Genomic DNA, 23,752 nt, shown 5'->3' on the forward strand with positions numbered 1-23,752 from the left:
AGATTTACCTAGGGCTTATATGCTTTTTTTCTATTTGACTTTTCTTTTAATGATTGTATGATTGTGGTAAAATCCATGTCTACTTGACTCGAATTTGATTTGATTTGAATCCCATTGGGTCCTCTTTATTTCTTTTGTATCTATCATTAAACATGATGGGCCTGATTCGTTGTGGCACATATTCTGAGCGCAACCCACGTTTAGTATTATAAGCATGTATTTTTGAGTACTCCCAAATACAGCAAGGCATGGATCTCAAGATATGTGTACTCTTGAAATTGGGGGCAGGTCTACTGTGCTCTACTACATAGGCGCTGCAGGATACGTCCAATACCTATGTGGATTATAAATTTGCAAAAGATCGCACAAGAAAATAAAAATATTCTTGAATGAATGGTATCTGTTAATAATATAGGAATTAATGATAAAACAGTGAAAATTGTTTCCCCCCCATGAAATACATTAGAATGTTGTTAATCTCTACTAAACATACAATACATGTTATAGTTGCTCCTGATTGCAAACACATGTCATAGCATGCATTTGAGCAGGGGAGGGCTGGTAAATTTTAGCCCAGGGGCAAGACTGGACTCAGCAGCCTATTAAGAACATGTTAAAGGAAAAAAATGCAGGTGGCCCTCTAAGGGACCGGACCGGGGGGCAGATGTCCCCCTGCCCAACCTGCCCCTGCATACGAAACTATCACCACTACTGATCAGGACTATATTTACTAAACTGCGGGTTTGAAAAAGTGGAGATGTTGCCTATTGCAAACAATCAGATACTAGCTGACATTTTGTAGAATGTGCCAAATAAATGACAACTAGAATCTGATTGGTTGCTATAGACAACATCTCCACTTTTTCAAACCCGCAGTTTGGTAAATCTAGCCCTCAGACTAGCCCTTTAGCTGGAGCAAGAGGTAGAATAGAACAAGTAACTTTCGGATTCTCAGAGCTGGATTCCCACATGGCTACAGTTTGGCATGCTCCTACTCTATATTCACTATGGCAAAATGCCCCTTCCCCGCCCAGTTCACTCACTAAAATCGTAGGCTGTGGTAAGTGTCCTTTGCATATGAAAATGCAGCGGACAGTGCTGCTTCTACAGGTGTATCTCCTGGTTCTGGCCATGCGCAGAGTGATTTTGCGTATGATCCGCTCAAAATCGGCAGATCATGCCTTGATGAATTAGGTCCAATATACTTACAGTTATGTACATTTTTTCACAATTAATGTATTATTGCGTTAATTCTTTATTTTTCTTCAAGACATCTGACCCTCTGGTCCATTATTTTATAATAATATATTGTATACTGTTTTCATCAAGTTCAGCCAGCTGCTTATGATAGTGTTCCTCGTTACTTGGCAACATTGCTGTTCAAATAGAAGTCCACGCTGCAGGGCTGTAGCGGAGAAAAACACCTGCATGTATTATGCATTTTCTGCAAATGTTTAGTTTCTTAACAACCAAAGAAAATTCGTTATTATCGGGGATCATTATTTTCTTGGCATCAAATTTAAACCACAGCCAATATAGCAATATAACTAAGTCTTCACAGGCGCTCTGTAGTTGCACTGGCACTGACCTGTCGCTAAAATGTATAATTAGGCTTTCTAAACTCATGTATCTACATTATCATCTTGGTGACTACTGCCCCCTGCCGGTGAAGCCGTAGCTGTGCCGCACCACAGGAAACAGCTGCATGTTCCATGGCTGACTCGGAAGAGGAAAACTTACATAGCCAAGTGGGTGACCGGGAGCAACCGAGACGGTTTCTGTTTAGTATTGTATCATTGGTAACACGGCAGTGCAGTGTTAGTGCTGATGTTATTAAATGGGATTGGTCTAGTAAACTCCAAGTATAATAATTCTGCTTTTGCATGTCGGACCTGGTTTTTTTTGTAAATTATTTGCATTAATATTACAGTGAAAGGGGGAATATGTGATGCCAAAAAAATCTATTTATAAAAATGTAAGAAAAATCCTGACAAACGGTGAAATAATCTACAATATGCAGCAAATTATTTAGGACGCTCAGGATTTCTTTACTGTTCTTCTAATAGTGGACATGGTTAAAAGTAAGATGTCCCAGACACATGTAAAATAGACACTAAGTTAATTTACTAATATAGTTTAAATAAAGCATGCTGTGGCTGCCAATCAGATTTGCTATCATTAGCCTATGGATTTAGTCTGATTTACAGCGTCCATATAATGGGTTACTGATTGTCTGACTCCAACAGGCACTATTGTAGCCAGTGCAGGGCTGGATAACTCTTTGGGGCTCTGCCATTAACCTTAATTGGCAAAATGATATACTTAAGTTTCTATATAAGGTGTCAACCAGCATTGTCTTAGTTTTTGCAAATTAATGGTTTCCTGCCTTGTCAAAGTCCAGGCAGCGGGCACTAACAGTTTTCTGTGAGCAGCCCACACAGCGCTGCAGCCCTATTAGAAGGGCGATGAGTGACACATTCCACAATGACCAATTCATTTGTGAGGGTTTTGGGACAAGCCCCGTTGGCTTGCCCTGCTTATAGTCTGGCTGTGTAGTGCCTCTTTTAGGAGGTAGACCGCCTCGTAGTCTAGGCTTAAGATGATTCTGTTTTTTCTGATTCCTCCCTTTACAATCAAAAGCCCAGTTCATGAGATTGCATCACAAATAATTGACATACTACAACAAATTTGTACAAAGTTTGCATAGGTTTATATAAAATTATTATTATCCTTTATAAGGCGCCACAAGATTTCTTCAGCTCTGTACAGAGTGCAAACAGTAAACCATACAGGGTAAAACAGTGCAGAAAAAAGACGATTAATAACAATACTACAATAGCTCCAAGCCTAGCTAGTACAGTGAAGTCTGTAGGAGGTCACCTGAACTGACATAGCTTCCATGTCATGTAAAGTGACATAGACAGGGAAGCTATGTGTCAGTTCAGTTGACCACATAAAACCTGCATGTTTTTCCGATACTCATTTGAGGTTGAAAATCTATTTTTATGACACTTGTTTTATTTTTTAGATTGATGAAATTGAAGCTTTATCTTCTATCTATGGGGATGACTGGTGTGTAATAGATGAAGCTGCAAGAATATTTTGTATAAAAATATCCAACTCGTTGGATCAACCAGAATGGACACTTTGCTTGCAGGTATTATTATTTTTATTATTATTATTATTATCGTAGATTTGTAAGGCGCCATAGGGCTCCGTAGCGCCATACTGTAGGGAAAACAGTACATACATAAAACGGGTACATACAAGGTAGACAAAATAAATACAGACATGAAAACAAAGGGTATGGAGGACCCTGCTCATTAGAGAGCTTACATTCTAAGTGGAAGAGGGCACAGCTGAAACGAGGAGCAAATGTGGTTCAGAGTAGAGATTGGGACAGTTGTGAGGATGCATTAGTGTGAATAGTGTTAAGGTCACATCTAAAAAGGAGATGAGTTTTCAAAGAACTTCTAAAGAGTTGAAGGCTGTGGGAAAGTCTGAGTGTGGTAGGGAATTCCATAAGTGGGGAGCAGCACAGGAGAAGTCTTGTAGGCGGGAGTGAGAGGTGGTTACTAGAGACAAGACAAGGTGCAGGTCAGAGGTAGATCTAAGAGGACGGGAAGGAGAGTATTTTGATATGAGATTTGAGATGTATGCAGAGGTAGTATTGTTGACGGCTTTTTAGTTAAGGGTGAGTAAATTGAATTTTGTATTTGATTGTGGAGGACATAGGGAGCCAGTGTAGGGATTTGCAAAGTGTTGCAGCAGATATGGAGAGACAAAAATCAGTCTTGCAGCAGCATTTGGGATGGATTGAAGTGTGGATATATGGGTGTCAGGAATGCCAGATAGCAGGAGGTTGCAATAGTCAAGACGGGAGATGAGGAGAGAATGGATAAGAGTTTTGGTAGCATGTTGAGTAAGAAAATGGCATATTCTGGCAATGTTTTTAAGGTGAAGTCGACAGGACTGGGAGAGAGTCTGGAAGTGAGGGATAAAGCAGAGGACGGAGTTAAGTGTGACACTAAGGCAGCGGGCTTGGGAGACTGAGGAAATTATTGTGTTCTTGACAGTGAGGGAGATTTGAGGGCAAATGGTGACTTTGGCAGGAGGGAATATAATAATCTCTATTTACAACATGTTGAGCTTTATTTCGCATTGGAACATCCGTGTGGAGATAGCAGAAAGACAGTTGGTTACACGAGATAGTACAGAAGGAGAAAGGTCAGGGGAAGAGATATAGATTTGAGAGTCATCATCGTAGGGGTGGAATTGTAGGCTGAATGAGCAAATTATTTCCCCAAGAGAAGAGGTCTAAAATGAAAAAAGTAAAGGGCCAAGAACAGAGCCTTGTGGGACACCAACAGATAGTGGGCATGGAGGGGAGAATACGCCAAAGGTAGAAACACTGAAGGAGCTGTTCAATAGGCAGGAAGTGAACCAGTAAAGAACTGTGTCATGAAGGTCAATGGAGTGAAGGGTGTGTAGGAGAAGAGGGGGATCAACAGTGTCAAAAGCAGCAGAAAGGTCCAGGAGAATGAATATGTAGAAATGACCCTTAGACTTTGCAGTAAGTAGATCATTGATCACTTTTGTGAGAGCAGTTTCAGTGGAATATCGGGGGCAGAAGTCTGATTGCAGAGAGTCAAGAATGGAGTGAGAGGAGAGCAAGTGAGACAGACGTTTGTACACTTATCACAGTAGTAGTTTGGAGAGAAATAGGGCGGTAGTTGGAGAGAGAGGCTGGGCCGAAAGATGGTTTCTTTAGAATTTGTGAGATGAGCACATGTTTAAAGGAGGATGGAAATGTGCCAGTTCAGAGAGACAAGTTGAAGAGGTGAGATAGAGGTGGACATGCAGTGGAGAGGGAGCGAAAAAGTTGGGAGCCAATAGGGTCGTGGGGACAGGTTGTAGGGTTAAATGAAGAGAGGTGTGCAGTGTCTTCAGTTACTGGAGAGTATTAATTAAGGGTGGATTGGGGAGTGTAGGTAAAGGTGGGTGGAGTGAGTGGCATTTGGCATGAGGAAATATCTTGTTGAATGGTGTAGATTTTGTCTTTGAAATAGGTGGCAAAATCATGGATTGTGCGGGAGGAAGGGGAAGGAGGTGGCAAAGAGGTGACCTGGGTTAGATATAAGAGATTTGAAGAATGTTTGGCAATTGAACGGGCAGTGCTATAAGATGAAAGGATGAATTTATAGTGGAGGAAATCGGCATAGGAACGAGATTTCCTTCAGTGGCGCTCTGCAGTGCGGAAGCACTGTTGCAGGTAGCGGGTCTGTTTGGTGTGCCACGATTGAGGTTTGAATCGTCGGAGACTATATGTCATAGTTGAGCTGCATTGTCAAGGGCTGAAGTGAGTGTTTTGTTGTAGAAAGAGGCAGGACACTGCAGTCACAGGAGAAAGTAGTTGTTTTTAGTAGTAGTTGTAGAAAATGAGGAATGGATTGGGTCAAGAGTACTTAGGTGTTGCTGTGTATATTTGGATTTGGGTGCAGGGGGGGGGGCATGAGGTATGGTGAGGCTGAAGGAAAGGAGGTTGTGGTTGGAGAATGGGAAAGCTAGAGATGGAGCGGTAGCATGAGAAGACCAGGTCAATGGTTTGTCCATCACAGTGGGTGGGAGATGAGGTCCATTGTGAGAGGTGAAAGAACTTTAGTGCCAGCAGAGACAGTGGGGTTATCAGTGGATGGCAATGTTGAAACCACCTAGTTTGAGAGTAGGAATGTCAAGGAATAGGAAAAAAGTGAGCCAAGCAGCAATGTTATCAAGAAATTGGGCTTGGGGCCTATTATACAATATTTTGCATATTCCATTTTGAACCCTAAAAAAAAATTAGACTTGAAAGTGTAAAATTGAATAGCAGAAAATGTCTGTGTTTACTGATCTATAACTGTGTATTTTATCAATTAAATGTATCATTCATTTTCCCTTAATCGCTCATAGATACCTGTTGATATTTGCATTTAAATCGACAAATGGTTGGTACCAGTAGATTTTACAGGTTTAAACCTGTTTCAAAATACCGTTTGTTTAACTACTGGTAATCCCCCTCTTGTGTCTTTTCTTTTGTTGCTAGGTGATTCTAACCCCAGAATACCCAGCTGCTGCACCTCCTCTTTATCAACTAAAGTAAGTTCTGATACCTGATTGTTAAGAGCTGCTGTGAGCAGTGTGTAAGTTTAAAGGGGTTGAACCACCCCCAAACACAAAAGTCAAGCAATGGTTTACTACAGCATTGTAAGTTTGTAAGTTTGCCCTGGAATACACTCTTGTTGGCATTTGTATTCAAACCCCTTCTTGCATTGATCATTTCTGCTTCATCGGGTATCTTTTACTGGTGGCACAGAGCTAATCATCCGCTGAGCTTTCACTGCATGAGCATTATTGTTACTTTTAGCATTGATATGTTAGAACTGTGCATTGCCGATCCACAGTGGGAGGGGATTGTGTTGCAGACTAATTGCAAGTAGACTGTCAATATTGCAGTGTCAGCATTCACACACTAACACTGTGCAGCTTCTATAGCCAGTTATCAGCACGTCAAACATGGAGACGAAGGTAAGCAGACTTGGAGCTGGTTCTATTTATATTAGGGATGTTCACTGACCCCCGTGTTTTGGTTATGGTTTTGGATCTGTATTAACTTTGTATTTTGGTTTTGGCAAAACTGCCTTCGTGTGTTTTGGTTTTTTCTTTTTTTGTTCCTACATTATTATTAACCACAATAACATGAATTTCCAGTCAATTTTGACCACCTCACAGGTTACAATATTATATTCATCCAGTTTAGGCCAAAGACTTCAGCGACCTGGCTGGTTACTAAGCAACAGAGCAATGGCACAAACAGGTGGCTATTCATAGGACATCTATGAAACATTGCCACACAGCCGTGGCAGAAAAGAACAGTGGTGCAAGATGGAATTGTCTTTGGACCCTCCCAGCCACCCTTATGTTGAATTGCCATAATATGATTGATGGTCAGCAGACCAGACAAGCAGTGGCGGGCTGGACCAGGGGGCAGGGGGGCATCGGCCCCACGGGCCACTCGGTCAGGCTGACGACATCAGATGCGGCCGCGTTAGCGCACAGGCGGCCGCATCACATGACAGGGGATGCGGCCGCGTCATCAAAGACGCGGCCGCATCCCTTTCCATGAGATGCGGCCGCCTGTGTGCCCCCCGGCCACGCCTCTCCCAGCCCGCGTCTGCAGACAAGGTTATAAAGTCGAAATATAGTGACATCAGCAGTATTATTAGGGCAACAATTGAAATGTAGACAGTAAGTAGGAGGGACGTGCAGGAGATGCTGTCTGTGGCCTGAAAAATTTCGGGAAATTTTCATCATTCACCAACAGCATGTAGGAGATTGCAGCAGCTGCAAGAAGAACTGAATTTGCCCTGCCACAAACTGAAGCAAGAGGTGATAACAAGGTGGAATTCCACCCTTTATATGCTTCAGAGGATGGATGCACAGGGAAAAGCCATCCACGCTTACTTGACATTGACATTGGGAAAGGAGGGGGAATGTACTTTAGTCCAACGCAGTGGAGCATACTTTCTGTGTTGTGCAAGGTGCTGAAACCATTCAAAGTAGTTTCCTGTGAAGTGAGTTCAGAAACTGCTAACTTGAGTCGAATGAGTTCCCTAATTAGAGTTTTGGAAAAGCAACTTGAGAAATTGAAGGAGTGGATGAAACAAATTCCACTAAGTATGTCAAACTTGTAGATGAAGTACTTTATTTGCTTTGCCAGGATCCAACAGTTAACAACATCTTGAAATCGGATCACTACATTTTGACAACTGTGCTTGATCCTAGGTTTAAGAGCTATGTCTTCTCTTTCTTTCCAACTGACCCAAATCACAAGAGATGCAATGAGCTCTGGGTGAGCAAGCTGACAGCTAAAGTGGTACATGATACGACAACGTCTCCTCCTTCAGTTTCTCTGGCAACTGCTGCTAGGAAAAAACTTAGTTTGCACAAGAAACCCAGTGATGATGCAGAGAGTCTGCACAACATTTTGACGTCTGGTCTAAAAGAATTGCCCAAAATTCGTGACCCCTCTGCCTTATCCTACTATCAACATTAAAAGAATGGTGGAGGATTATTTTAATGACAGCATACAAATAGACATGTCAGACAGTCCCTTTACATACTGGGAGGAAAAAAAAGGCAATTTGGAGACCCGTGTACAAATTTGCTTTGCAATACCTAAATTGCCCACCCTCCCATGTGTACTCAGAAAGAGTTTTCAGCACAGCCGGGAACCTTGTCAGCTATCGGTGTAGGAGGCTATTTCCTAAAAATGTGGAAAAGATGATGTTCATCAAGAGGAACTACAAATTCCACGAGGAAGGTTTACTGGTAATTACATCAAAGTACAGAGACTTCTGTAATGGTGGATTCCAGCGGGGATGATTTAATATTGTGTGAGGTTGTTGTACAAAGTGATGAGAGTAAGGATGATGACAGTGTTGATTGCAGATGCTGGGAACTAGCTGATGCTGTACTGCTTGTTGTTGTTTTGTGTAGAATCAGAATGGCATGTTGGCAATTTTATGTTTTCCTACAGTAAATGTTCCCTTTATTAGAGATGCTTGCACATCTCTATTTTATATATGTATAGTGTAATGTACATTATGGTGGCACAGTGGTTAGCATTGCTACATCTGCCCCGGGGTCATGGATTTAATTCTGAGCCCTATCTATGTGGCGTTTGTATGTTCTTACCATGTTTGTGTGACTTCTCTAGTTTTCTCTTACACACTAAACACATACTGGTAGAATAATTGCCTTCTACAAAATTAACTTTAGTGTGTATGTGGTAGGGAATATAGATTGTAAGATTGTAAGCTCCACTGGACAGGGACTTGGTGTGAGGTATTAAATATTCTTTGTAAAGCAATTCGTAAAATGTAGTCACTAGATAAGTAACTATTAATATATAAATAGTGTCTGGTGTGAAACATTCAACATAGAGGATATGGAAATGACTGACAAGAGAGCACTAAACTTCCTCATAGATGATTGGGAGGAAAAGGATACAGATTATTAGTTGGCAGTTGAACCCTGGAGGCCGAACTTAGGTTGTTTTTTTTGTTTACTGTTTTTGGTACTTTTCCCTTTCAAAAAAAATTTAAGTTGTCCAAAAGGAACGTGAGCGCTGTGGCTATGAAGCAAGGCTTATTGGATTTTGACACCATTTACTAAACTATAAAACTTGATTATTTATTTTTATTTTTTACAATTCGTACTCGGTTATATAGTCATTTGTATTTAATGTCATTTGGTTGCAAAACATACTAAGGGGAATATCTATCAAGCAGCGGTTATGAAAAACCGTTTATTCCCTGCGGTGTGACGTTTTGTTTTTTTTTATAAAAAAAAAGTAATTTTATTGAAGACAAACTTGTCAGGCTTTGCCTTTAATAAATTTGCCATTTTAATCGAATCAGTTTTTTTGCGTAACCGCCTTTTGATATGTTTACCTCTAAAATCTTTAAAAAAAAATAGGGGGTGACACTTTCACATTCTGCAGAGATAAACACAGATTTGGAAGCAAAAATGTTATCAGTATGAAAGGGGGCTGCCATATTTCTTGTCTGTTACAATAAATTATTTGCAATAGACTGAAGGAACAGTGTTCTCCATAACTATATCATGGGAAATGTAGAATATTGACATCATCATCATCATCAGCTATTTATATAGCGCTACTAATTCCGCAGCGCTGTACAGAGAGAACTCCCTCACATCAGTCCCTGTCCTATTGGAGCTTACAGTTTAAATTCTCTAACACACATACACACATCAATTTAATAGCAGCCAATTAACCTATTTTTATGTTTTTGGAACGTGGGAGGAAACCAGAGCACCCGAAGGAAACCCACACAAACACGGGGAGAACATACAAACTCCACACAGATAAGGCCATGGTTGGGAGACAAACTCATGACCCCAGTGCTGTGAGGCAGAAGTGCTAACCACTAAGCCACCATGCTGCCCTATGATTTATGAAACAATATATTTGGAACAAGTAATCTTTCAGACCTGGGAGTAATCGGGAAGAAAATCGATAAGCATTTCTTTATTTAAGCATACTGTCCCTTTAGTATGCCTTAGGGGTTATGCATACTGAGGTTAGATAATTCTGTCTCACCAGTGTTATAGTATACACAGTGGTTAGTGATCTCTATGGAAAGGCATCGGCACAGTGTACACAATTGTACTAGCAAGGCAGAGGATAGGGCAGTCACAGAGGAACATAGAGAATGTTCTACTCACCCTTGTCCCTGTTCCATCCAGTGATCAGCAGTGTAGCCTGTACATCCTGATGAGTAATGCTGTCCAGCAGTGTATTGTACGTAACCATTCTGTATTGTGTGCTGATGCAGTGCTCCATGGCTCAGAGGTGAAGATCGTTTGACGCTATCAAATAATTTGGAAGAAATTTACTTGTGAGTACTGAAAACACCATGAATGTTCAATATTGTCTTTGAAAATCAATTTACTTTACTTTTTCCATTTGTAATGGAAAATGAACACATTTATAGGTGTACATTTCACACCTATGTTCGGAAATGACAGGTAACATTTTGCAAAATACCATATCTTAGGCTAGTTACACACTACAGCGTTTTCAGCCGATGATTGAACTAATTTTCAGATATTGTTATTGAATAACTGGAAAGCTATGTGTCCCTACTTAAATCCCGAGAGGTATGTAAAGTGTATTTTTAAAGTTATTGAAAATATTCTTTTATGATTGTAGGCAAAATCTTGGTGAGAACATCCTATATCATTGGGTGGAAAATGTCAGAGAATTTCTGGTGGAGAAAGCAAAGACATCGGTTCCAGGTTGTTAATGACAAAATTGCTATGAGCAAAATCACTGTTCTGTCCTTGTTTGTGCATCCTTTATCCAAGGCATAAATTCACCTAAACGTTTAGTGGGACAGATATTATTACGCCATTATGGTTGCTGGACAGAGGCTTATGGAATAGCACACAACATTCTGTTGTTGAAAATTGATAACTTCTTATTATATTATGTTATATTTGCTTAATGTGGCAGCTGGTTACAGTTTTTTGTTGTTGTTTTGTACATAATCTGTCAGCAGATATTCCATTGTTTTTATTGCTTTATAACAAAAAACATGTGACTATGTATTTAGTAAAACAATGGGTTTCCTCTGTGCTCCCATCTGTCCAGGAGAGAACACCTAATATAGCGAGCGCTCTTCAAACAGCACAATGTTGCTACTTATGGGCTGGTTTGCTCAATTCCTGACAGCTCTCCTGCCGTAAAGTATGGAGGAACCTAGCCTAGAAGAGAGCATAGTGCATATGGAGCATGTTATATTAAATGCTGACTTTCAGGTGTACTGGGTCATGGAGAAAGTTTTATTATCTGGCTAACTCCCATGCCATTATTTAATACATTAATGAAAAAATAATAGAGAACCACACTGACTGTTATCTTTTACATATTTTATTAAAACTGATACTTGATGTCCTTTTCTTGAGTATTGTACAATTGATTGTGCTGTGGAAAGTTATACAGTTATGTTCTTACAGGTACAAGTTCAAGAGCCACAACCGAAGAAACTGAGGAAGATGATGATGTTGGTTCCAGCTCTGAACTACTAAATGACTTGTTTGCTAACTCAGTTCTTTATGGGCACTTTGAAGCTTTAGAAGGTATTTCATATCTGTTGTCCCAGTTATGTTAGACCAAGGCAATAGATAAACTTTTTCTGTCTTTTGGGATTCTTTTTTAAATTGTTTCCAATATAATTGACAATAGGAAAAACCACAACAGAAAATTGGGACAGAAAGGAAGATTTAGTATGTAGGGTGGTTGGGGGGTGCAGGTTTGAGGGGAAGCAAGATAAATTAGGAATCACAAGAAAAGACACAATAACTAACCAATCCCAATCATTTTTCATCCACATCCACATTTACTTTTACTATGAGATGGATAGTCACAGTGGTGAAGGGATTCTACCCAGGGGCCCCAAACTCCCTTAAGATATATTACTGAAAACAATGGAAATTGAGCCACTAAAGAGCTCCTATTGTGATTGCCCAATGCCTTAAATCTCACAGACTCCAGTGACTGAAATGTAAAACTGAAATTCAGCTTACATTAGTAATGTGTACATCTATGTTCCTTCATTTTTAGCAGTAGTAGAATTTAAGTGGAAATGTTATGTATTACTTACTGTGTCATTATTGTGTAGGAGGGGAAGAAGAGGCTCCCACAGTAGCACACGGAGAGACAATCAGTGACAGAAGAAGTACATTTCAGGCACATTTAGCTCCTGTGCTCAACCCTGGCCAGGTTAGTGCGATTGGAACAGTTTGCATGTGTCTTAATCTTACTAGTAAGACTTGCTAAGTGTCTATGATTCAAAAGAAGAAAATAATTTATTTAGATATTTTTTTATTGGTAAAATGATAAAGCAGGAGCGCTACTATTGAATATTAAGACTTGAGTACAAGTAACATATATGTTACATTAAAAAAGGTTTCTCCTGTCACAAATGGTTATTTCATTTATCACATAGTTGCAGTTGCACGACAGCTGTGGTGCTGTTATTTCAGTGTCTTGTTTATTGTGGGTATAGAAGTATGTCCCATATGTACTATTTTGTGAAGTGTTATGGGCGAGTGCTGGAGTCCTCGTTCTTTCCTGCCTGACAATGATTTGACGGACCTGCACATCACCATCTGTCCCTGCCTGGAACAGCACAATATCGCCTGTCCTGAATATTATTAGTGTCAGAGTCAAGTGGTCAACACTTTGGATGTCCATCAAATCCTGTCCTCTAGCCTGTTACTTCACATAATAACTCTGATATGAGGGATAAGCAAGTATGGGGAGGAACATGTTATAACCATAATGATCTCTAAAGAGATTGAGGTAGTGAGAAATTTGTTTTTAATGGACGATACCCTTAAAGCCCACCAAGCATTTTGAAAAGTTGTTTTTGTTTTAATGTTTTTTCCATCCTTTAATCCTTTTTTATTTTTATTGAAATGTTTTCAATTAAGCACAAACATGTCAGGTATTACAGTACTTACTATACATTGGTCTCTTACAATACATTCAGACACAATATATAGGAATCACATACAAATGTTATAAACCTAACAGGTAGATGCTAGATATAACAACATACAATGTATTAATGGTCATAATAAATTGGAATAAAACATAGAACACAATAAATCAAAAACATTTAAAGAACTGGACACCCAAGAGAACACCTGGGACTAGATTTACTAAGCTGTGGGTTTGAAAAAGTGGGGATGTTGCCTATAGCAACCAATCAGATTCTAGCTATCATTTCTTTAGTACATTCTACAAAATGACAGCTAGAATCTGATTGGTTGCTATAGGCAACATCCCCACTTTTTCAAACCCCGCAGCTTAGTAAATCTAGCCCCAAGATTTACAATTACCACCAACTAATGTATAACTTGCCGTAATCCATTTGGACCAGTCTTTTAAGAAAATGATTATTTTTAATATGCCAAATTCAATTTGTATGTGGTAATTTTTTGCTTCAAGATCTGCAATCTGATTTTTGCTTTTAAAGTGGTTGTTTCTGTTGCTGTCAATTGTAGCTGGTCTGATTGTTCAGAGACCAGACTAACAAGTCTGTGCATACGTGGCCACTTTAAAACACGCTATTCTTTTTTTATTTTCCCTTTGTATTTGAGCAATGGAATTATTTAGAGATGGATATATACCGGTAATAGTATTTTTTTCGTAGGGCTTATTTTCCATAAAGTTAATTTACCAAGCTCACCATATTATAGAATGCAATTATTCATTTTGTCTGCTCCATTATCCTATTATCTCCTCCCAATTTTGCTCTTGACTGCTAATCCAGACACAATACAATAAATTGTCATTGGCAACAGAAGTTTATCGCTACATCTGTGTTGGATATGAAGTCATAGGAAGGAAGGCATTACTGAACAGAGAAAGAGATGGCAGATACAACTCCCTAAAATTGCAGATATGTCTAGGCTATTCTGTTCTCATCACATATTTTTTTAATGCCTGCAGTTCAAAAATGATCAGCATACAATAAATAAACAGGGTTACCATCATTTGAAAGAAGGGACTCCTTCAAACGAGTAAACCCAGCTTTGTAAGTGCCGGGTATAGTGAGATGTACGTGCACAAACGATTCTAATGGAGGAAAGGTTCTGGCAGAATCAGAAAACCCACAGATCATGATGGTGGGATGTGATCTTTGGGTTTTCTTAACCCCTTAAATACAGAGGACAAGTGGGTCTCATCCTTAGCACATTAACAAGGTGTGACATGTAGAGGATGAGTCCCAGTCATCCTTAGCACTCAAGTGTTAAATAAGGAAGCTATATATTAACCTGAGGTTTGCAGTGGATGTTAAACCGTTTTAGTAAATTGCAGATAAAAGCAATTATTTCCTTTGTTATTTAAATCATTCTGACATTCCATGTATGTGACATATTTTGTAAATGTAATATATCTTTATTAGAAACAGTGAACGTGGTTTTTTTTTCTAGCTGTAAGTTTTTAGTTGTTCTTTGTAGACTGATATTTTAGTGGCTTTTGAAGGTTGAATGCATATTGTCTCTAAATCCTGTTGGATCTGTATGAGACATGTAACTCAATAAAATAACATTTAAGGCTTTAAGGGGCTTTAGAAGGTCTTATCCATTGAAAAGAGGTACATGCTGTCATACAGGGCACAAACTGTAACCTCTCTGTAACCTTATTCTTATTCATTGTTTAAATATCCGATAGATTATTTAGTGCAATCACTCTGATGAGACATATTCTAGTGTCTGTTTGTTTTGTAAATATCCTATGTGAAATATACTGCAGGAAAGTTGCTGAGGACACATAATGTACTCTTCGTTTGGTAACAACTATTAAGGAAACCGAGACTGTGTTTTGGAATGTCACTAAGGTTGGGAGAGATTGGGTCTCCATTGCCTTTGTGGGTCCACGATTTAAGCTGCAGGTTAAGGGAGGTTACTCTCAGACACTAAACAATCTGGAAATTATGGTGTTACCAATTTAAACTTGGTAGGAAAGATCTAGTAGATTGTGAATGAACCCTTCTGCGTGCATTTGATTAACAATTTAACTCTTTCCTTTCTGGATTATTCGGTTTTAGAGGGAATATTGCCAATGGATATTTGCATATGCACCCTTGCAATGTTTTATTGTTCTGTGATTACTTCCTGGTGAACAGTGTGTAAACAGACATCAAGATAGTGTGTTTGATTAGTATGAGGATCACTGTGGCACACTCATTGAACACTGAACAGACCAAAGTAAAACAAGCTGTGTTCTGAGTACATCTAGTATACAGTAAGTATATAGACAAAGGGTCTGATTCATGTCTGAACGTATGTCCATTTAGGTAGCGTATCTTGTGTGAAATAGCTTTGTGCATATTCAGAAATGGACTGGTCAACGCAACACATGCAATTCATGTCCAAATGCAAATTACTCTTATGACTGCTACGACTTGAGAGGCGGAACGTGGGAGGGAAGGGGCGGACTAACGTAAGCACTGCACTGTGAGGGCACTCTGACGTAGATGCAGTCTATTCAAGTCCTGGGTGTCTCGTAAGTATGTTTGCTTTCAGTTATATCATTTGCACCCACTACAGGATCGGTGTAAATGTTAACTGATAGTAATGACTGTGACGGCATAGTCTTATGCGTGTCACTACCTATCACAGAACTTGTGTATGCAAATAATAGAGACTATAAAAACTAATTGTATGTACAGTTCGCATGCGAGCATCTTTATGTATTACATATTTTTTGTGTTCTGACCTTTGTGTTCTGACCTTTTATTGTACATACCCTTATCTGTATAATGCATTCTTTTGCTTGTGTCTATGTACAGCAAGTACTGTTTAGCCAGTGTGTACTTCCACCCAGATTTAAATCGAAACCTATCTTGAGATACACTTGGATTTGAATATGGTCGGAACTGTGCTTGGGTTTTTTTTGGGGTTTTTTTCATACGCAACTTGCACACTTCAATCAGGCCCAAATTGTTTCTCATACTGCTCAATAAGTCACTATTTTGAAGTCCGCTAATTCTGTGTTCGCCTCCCAGGGACGGCAGAGCAAGGCAACACAGTGCAGGCAAATATCAAACAGCCCTGTAGGATGAATGAACTACCTGTGCTGTTGTGCTAAAAGGAGGCTATACATAGATACAAAGACTGTTCATAGCTTGTGAGCAGGACAATGGAGCATGTTGAGAAGTGTGTATACTGTGAGACATTATCTTTCAGTAGAAGTATTTAACTATCTCAAGGAGGTTGTAGTATGTGGCAGTAGGAAATGAACACCGGGCCTGTTACCAGATAGCTCTATTGATACATTTGTAAGCATAGACCTGGACTGAGGAGAACCCGCATAAAGAATTTGTGTTGCTGTTTCATTTAAGGAGTACTTGGACTTTTGTTGTGCTATGATGACAAGTAAAAGTGCGACTAAAAATGAAGTACAATGGACTTAAAGTTGGTGGAAGGGCAACAACTTAGAAGAGCTAATCCTTTGCAATATTTATTGGTATTTGTGGATACATGAGTACAGCCCGTTATATATGCAAGCCTGTTTGGTAGTACTTATCCTAGCACATATGCATGCCTAAAACAGCTTCAGGTAATGAGTGAAAACTAACTGTTTTAAAGTGAACTTCTTTCTCAATGTTGCTTAGTCAGTGAACATGTTTAATCTAGCATACTACATGTCTTCTGATAACTCCAAACAAATCCAATTCACTGATGGGCAAGTTGCAGGTGGAAGCAGTAAAAATGCTGGTTGGATACTGTTTTGGGAAGGACTCTATACTTCAAGAAATTATTGTAGAATCACCTGGCAGTAGTTTACTTTAAAATCCTTGTTCCATGTCACAAGAGACTATAACATAGAGCGGCGGTTCCCAAACTGTGCGCCGCGGCTCCCAGGGGTGCCGCGGCGCTGTCTCAGGGGTGCCGCGGTCCAGCCATCAAAAAAACCAAACAACAGACACACTTACCAATCCGCGCGGCGCAGGGACCCAGCATACTCCTCTCTCACGCAGCTGTCATATCAGTGACAGGCTGCGTGAGAGAGGAGGATGCTAGGTCTTGGCGCCGCGCGGATTGGTAAGTGTTTCTGTTTGTTTTTTTATGGCTGGTGCGCGGCAGAGTGGGCAAAGTGAGAGAGGGACAGAGGAGAGTGACAGCGTGACAGGAGGGGGACAGAGGAGAGTGACAGCGTGACAGGAGGGGGACAGAGGAGAGTGACAGCGTGACAGGAGGGGGACAGAAGAGAGTGACAGCGTGACAAGAGGGGGACAGAGGAGAGTAACAGCATGACAAGAGGGGGACAGAGGAGAGTAACAGCGTGACAGGAGGGGGACAGAGGAGAGTGACAGCGTGACAGGAGGGGGACAGAGGAGAGTGACAGCGTGACAGCAGGGGGACAGAGGAGAGTGGCAGCGTGACAGCAGGGGGACAGAGGAGAGTGGCAGCGTGACAGCTGGGGGACAGAGGAGAGTGGCAGCGTGACAGCAGGGGGACAGAGGAGAGTGGCAGCGTGACAGGGGGGGACAGCGTGACAGGAGGGGGACAGCGTGGCAGGGGAGCTGGGACAGCTTGACAGAGGGCAGAGGAGCTGGGACAGCTTGACAGAGGGCGGAGGAGGGGGACAGCGTGGCAGAGGGCAGAGGAGGGATACAGCATGGCAGTGGAGCTGGGACAGCGTGACAGAGGGCAGAGGAGGGGCACAGAGGGCAGAGGAGCTGGGACAGCGTGACAGAGGGCAGAGGAGCTGGGACAGCGTGACAGAGGGCAGAGGAGGGGGATAGCGTGAGAGGGCAGAGGAGGGGGACAGATGGCAGAGGAGCTGGGACAGCGTGACAGAGGAAAGAGGAGGGGGACAGAGGGCAGATGAGCTGGGACAGCTTGACAGAGGGCAGAGGAGCTGGACCAGCGTGACAGAGGGCAGAGGAGGGGGACAGCGTGACAGAGGGCAGAGGAGGGGGACAGCGTGGCAGATGAGCTGTGACAGAGGGCAGAGGAGGGGGACAGAGGGCAGATGAGCTGGGACAGCTTGATAGAGGGCAGAGAAGCTGGACCAGCGTGACAGAGGGCAGAGGAGGGGGACAGCGTGACAGAGGGCAGAGGAGGGGGACAGCGTGACAGAGGGCAGAGGAGGGGGGACAGCGTGACAGAGGGCAGAGGAGGGGGGACAGCGTGACAGAGGGCAGAGTGTCGATGCAGTGGGGGCAGAGTGTCTGGATGCAGAGGGGGCATTTTTGCATACAACTAAATAAGGATTTCTGTCCTGACCTAAATACTTATTACAATTTTTTGACCCAACTACTTCTAAAACAGGACTGCTCGGTAATTATTTTGGAGGGGTGCCTTAAAAAAAATTATGGAGACTCTAAGGGTGCCGCGAACTGCAGAAGTTTGGGAACCACTGACATAGAGGCTTGAGCACAGCAGATTGTGTGTGTTAGTAATATCATGAACAATTTACGGTCTTTATGTATTTACATGTGACTTTTCATTAATAGCATATTCTTTTAATACCATAGGTTAAAAAAGTTCTGAATAAACTATATGAAAACAAGAAAATAGCTAGTGCAACTCACAACATTTATGCATACAGGTAGGGAGTTTTATGTATAATATTGTTACTTTGTATAAGCCTATTAAAATGTATGTCCAATATGATTCCACATGTTAGTAAATAAAGAGCTCTCAATGCAATTCTCCTCTATAAAAGAGTAAGTTTAGTTATTTTTTGTATGTTTTTACCCTGACCTATTTTTACACAACTATCACCATTAAAGAGCATATATTGTCTACTCACTAAAAAAAGCCATTTTGTGGCTTGAACCAATATTTATGCAGATTTTCAGTGGCTCGGTATGGTAATTGTTCCTGGTGAATTGATAGGCTGCTTTCTAATGATTATTGGTACAGCTCGCAAAATGGCTACTTTCAATTTATGTAGAGATTACAAAGTGTCAAGATCTACCATCAAACTTAATTGATTAATTGAAAACAAAGAGGTTGCTTACATGGGATGGTGAACACACAAATATTTACCTTTTAATCTCTATCGTGAAATAATTAAATATTAATTTGCCCACAGGATATACTCCAAAAAGACAAATACATTTATACAAGACTGTGAGGACGATGGGGAAACCGCAGCGGGTAAACGACTATTACATCTCATGCAGGTATTATTATCTTTTATTTATATGGCACCACAAAGGATTTGCAGCGCCATTCATAGTGCGTAGGAGAAAACAAAACACGGCATACAGGGAAGTACAAGAATAACATAAGGAAGTACAATATAGACAACTAGAATGGGCAACCCGGCTGAGGACAGGTAGACCGGGCAGAGAGGTATGAGTGAATAAAGAACGCTGGGAGCCAGAAGGAGGAAGGAAGAGAGGTTGGGAGTGGACTAAAGCATGGTGGGCCTGAGCCCAGGAGTGTGGGCGCAACTAGCAGGACCAGGCCAGGTAACGGAGGGGGAGGGAAGAGAAGTAGACTGAGTCAGGAACCCAGAGTCAAAGTTGAGGAATGAAGCTGGGTGTGACGAAATGTAGTATATCTAATGACTGATTGTTGTTTTATGTTGAATTTATGTATAACACTGTGAATATGTTATCTAACCTTTCAAAGTATATTTGGTTAACTGACCTGAGTCTGACCTAGGCAAGTGTCAATGGCCTTTTGAAAGTAGCCAGGCCCAGAGACAGATATCTGAGTAGTTTGTGTATTCAGAGGAGTTAGTCTTAGCCAGGCAGAAAGGTGCCCAAACATATATCTTAGTGATAGATAATTTACTTCGGGAAAAATCTGTGTCATTTTGGGAAACAATCTGACTTAATTGAAAGTGTAAATTCCTAAGGTGGGGGTGAAGAACCTGTAAGAAGGGTTTAAAATCTTCTGCCTTAGACAATAAGGTGTGCATTTCATGAGGGGTCTATCAAGACTGAAATGTCCCATCCTTTTCTTTTGTGTTCCCTCACACACAGCAAGACTACCTCGTAAGTAGTTTCCTTATTTATTTTTTTGAAACTTATGTGCAATCTAATGCATGTCTATTTATTACCTTTTTGTAAATAAGCTTTGGAAATATTTTTTAGGTTAAACATATTTAATCTAGCGTATTTTTCCGCGATTCTTTGCGAACTTACAAAGCCCAGGGCGGCTCATGCTACATATGTATGTGATTTAAGTATGAAACATTAATAAGTGGTTCTGGTGAATGTAAGGACACCATAATAAATCTTTCGTGGTGGCAGAAAAGGTGTATTCATTGTTAATTAACAAGGTAAAACCAGTCACGGCCAGCTGTTCAGATTGCTGTATCTAGGACAGGCTGGGCGTTCGTGACACTGGGGTGCTGGGAGTAACAGGAAGGTGACAGGAGGAGTACACAAGGAATAGAGGGCTCTGCTTGCAGGAGATTACAATCTAGTTATTTAGAATTGTACTAGCATATATCGAAACACACCTGGCAGGTTCCTTTGCTGCATAGAATTATTGACCACACATTTGTACTATTTAACATGCATGGGAATTTATGCAAAGAAGGAAACGGTAAGGTTGAAAAATGTGAGGCAGTGCTTATCAAGAATTGGTTCTGTACTTGAGTGCACTTGTCAACTGCATACACGGAAGGCGGCCTTTGTCTGGCTGAATTAATATTTGTGATATTATTCATATAGCATATTAATTCACAATGAACCAAAAACTTCACTGTGGTAGAAAGTGCCTAAATGGGGTGCATTGGTGTACAGATGATTAAAAACTACTGTTGAGTGCCAGAGCACTTTTACTAATCAATCTGCACAGGTCTATTAGAAGTTTGACATTTTAACCATGTTGCTGGTACTTTATTTCTAGATTTTAGATGCCAGGGATGTAATGGTGGTGGTGTCACGATGGTATGGAGGGATCCTTCTTGGACCCGATCGCTTCAAGCATATCAATAACTGTGCTCGAAACATACTGGTGGAGCATAACTACACTAACTCTGCGGTAAGTCTTCAGCATATTACAACCACGTAATATAATTCCACAAATGGTTCCAACTCTGACATAGGGGCACTTATGTGGTACACATAAAAAGTTATTGTAAGCCATAGCAAAGATAAAGATGTTTTTATGACATAGGAACTAAAAAAGTTTATTTTAATGATCTCTAGTGTCCGGTTGCTATGGGATACTGTACCTTCTCTTGTGCATCAATTTTAGTAAATGTGCCCCATTTATTTATTTTTCTCTTTATTTGTCATGATCTGTAAAATGCAAACTAGAGATGCTCGGGCTCGGTTTTTCGAAAACCGAACATCCTCCGAACATCGGTAATCCGAGTACCGAGCCGAGGCGGCTCAGCACTTTCCAGCTTCCTCGGATCTGAATTGAGGCAAAACGTCATCATTGTGTCGTTGGATCTCGCGAGTTTTGGATTCCATAAGTACCTCCCCAGGAGATCCAGCGCCATTTCTCACACACAAACTATATGTAATGAAGTCATTCAGCATCGAGAACTTATTTTACTTGTATTGTCTACATGTTCATTGAGGGCTATATCTTGCAACTGTTGAGTAGCAGAAATAAGATTGCCAAAATGCATCCACATGTTGCATTCTCCAGTGATGTTGCCTGATGTTTAAAAAAATGTAAAAGAGGGTGGGACCCTGCTATGGGAACAGCTGCTCCTTCTTGCAAAAGACCAACAACCATTAAAACAGCCCCAGGTGTATATACAACTATTTTAAATTTGCTTGCATAAATAAATGGAGAGTAAAATCCGCTTCATCCGTATTGTGGTAGCAGCAGGACCCCTGGGTAAGGATCCCCTCCTCTATTGTTCTGGCCGGGAAGAGTTAGTTGATAATTACCATATTTTATTGGTCATACTAACATGTAGCTGGATGCTGCTTGTTCAGCTGACGTAATCTGCTATAGAGTCAGATCGAGTAGTGCCTCTTTATATAATACTTTTTATACATTGTATCTCTCTAAAACGCAGCATTACAAAACATACATGCTGTTTTATTATATATAGAACACTAAATATGTCCTATTGAGTACTGTCCTATTGAGTACTGTCCTGTAGAAAAGGACGACTAAAGAGCAAAAGCTGCATCAATATCATGGAATGAAATAAAAAAAATCTGTATTTTGGGAGATCTTTCTAGAAGTCAGCTTTATATTTTGTTAAGCTTGTATACATCAGTACAGCTCATCACATTCACCTTAGCATAAGTTGTAAAGAATATCAACCTTTCTATTATATCTAGGCTGGCTGACTCTGAGTTCACAAGTAGCGTTCACTTTGCCTTATTATGCTTCAAATACTTTCTGCACAAGTTACCCAATTACCTGGAAAGACTTCTAAAACGGATAACGGCACTTACCATCTAGTATCTACTTCCAGAAGCCTGCTGAAGGTTTCTTAATTCAATAAGCAATCTGCCTTCTCTTACTGGGCTTCTCATTTGTGGAACATCCTACCCAAGTCTGTTGAATCTACCAACCTGTCTGATATCTTTCAAAACGTTTGTCATTTGGCACTATAAACATGTTTGCAAAATGTTTAATTCCTTTTGTGTGTAACTTGGTCACAGTTGTATGTGATGTATCTAAGACAAACTTTAAAATCAGAGATGACTTCCTGGTATAATAATAATAAACTGAACTTGAGCACTAGTGTTGTGACTTTATCCCCCAGGTTAGATGGATGATGCTTTAACTGTAAGGTTATCGTTTTAGATCTCACTTATTTCAATGACAAATAAACCCTTTTTTATTTTAGGAAGAATCTAGTAAGAATCTTGGAAAGAACAAAAGTCATACAAAAGAAAACAAGAAGAGGATAGAACATTAACATATACTAAACCCACCCATTCTACACTTCTCAGCAATGGTTTCGATGGGTTTCTAGGCACGGATTTTATTTGATGGTCTCCTGCCTCATATATAGTACATTACAATGCAGTAGAGATTCAGGAAACCTGGGAGGAAATACAATTCTACAGACCCATCAAATCTGTTTTACAGTGTCTATTAACCTCTCAGTCAGCTGGAGAAGTTAAGAGTTAAAAAAAGAAAAGGAAGAAATAACAGCTGGGGGAGATAGAAAAGGCGGGTACTTAATTTAACAGGAGAAACTTTTATATTTAACTTTGCAGATAAGTTGAAAATGGTCCCCTGGTATTAGTCAATGTGTGGATAACTCATCAGAAAAAAAATAAATGGCAACAGGTGTGAATATCAATGGGCAGTAATTTACAAGAATCTTATGGTTAGACGTAGATAAATGAGGAATCTATATCTGCACAGACAGGACATTACTGGTGTTTGACTGGTTACAGTTCACTTTTGATATCGACTGATCAAGCCCCAAATAGAAGCCATTCGGATTATCTGGGAGCAGGTTCTGTGTTTTATAGAAAGTAAAGTATGGAGGAATGCTGTGTCTTTTAATATGTGCAGAGAAGTCCTGTGGCAATCATTCACAGTATTCTTATAGTACCTTGTCCCCATTGTCTGAAATATTATACTCCATTTATTAGACGAGAAAAGAACCTGCAACTTCAAAACATTTTTCATACATAAATTATTTGAATAAAAATGACAACAATCTACCTTGATTGCCACTTTTTAAAAAATAAATTCAGTATCTTTT

At 40.4% G+C, this 23,752-nt stretch overlaps 1 protein-coding gene across 2 annotated transcripts; it reads left to right on the top strand.

Moving 5' to 3' along the window:
• Window positions 1-1,647: 1,647 nt before the first annotated feature.
• On the top strand, window positions 1,648-23,752 carry IMPACT (impact RWD domain protein). Of its 2 annotated transcripts, none has more exons than XM_075213439.1 (11): window positions 1,648-1,748; window positions 3,029-3,157; window positions 6,083-6,135; window positions 10,398-10,460; window positions 10,775-10,860; window positions 11,581-11,703; window positions 12,246-12,346; window positions 18,624-18,697; window positions 19,187-19,277; window positions 20,962-21,096; window positions 22,880-23,752. In XM_075213439.1, exons 1-11 carry the CDS (start codon window positions 1,713-1,715, stop codon window positions 22,949-22,951), a joined length of 963 nt encoding a protein of 320 aa, XP_075069540.1. In that variant the 5' UTR covers window positions 1,648-1,712; the 3' UTR covers window positions 22,952-23,752. The 2 variants fall into 2 exon arrangements, with proteins under 2 accessions (XP_075069540.1, XP_075069539.1); XM_075213438.1 differs by having other exon boundaries at window positions 1,696-1,817.

Source organism: Mixophyes fleayi, chromosome 5 (genome assembly GCF_038048845.1).
Source record: "Mixophyes fleayi isolate aMixFle1 chromosome 5, aMixFle1.hap1, whole genome shotgun sequence".
Lineage (NCBI taxonomy): Eukaryota > Metazoa > Chordata > Amphibia > Anura > Limnodynastidae > Mixophyes > Mixophyes fleayi.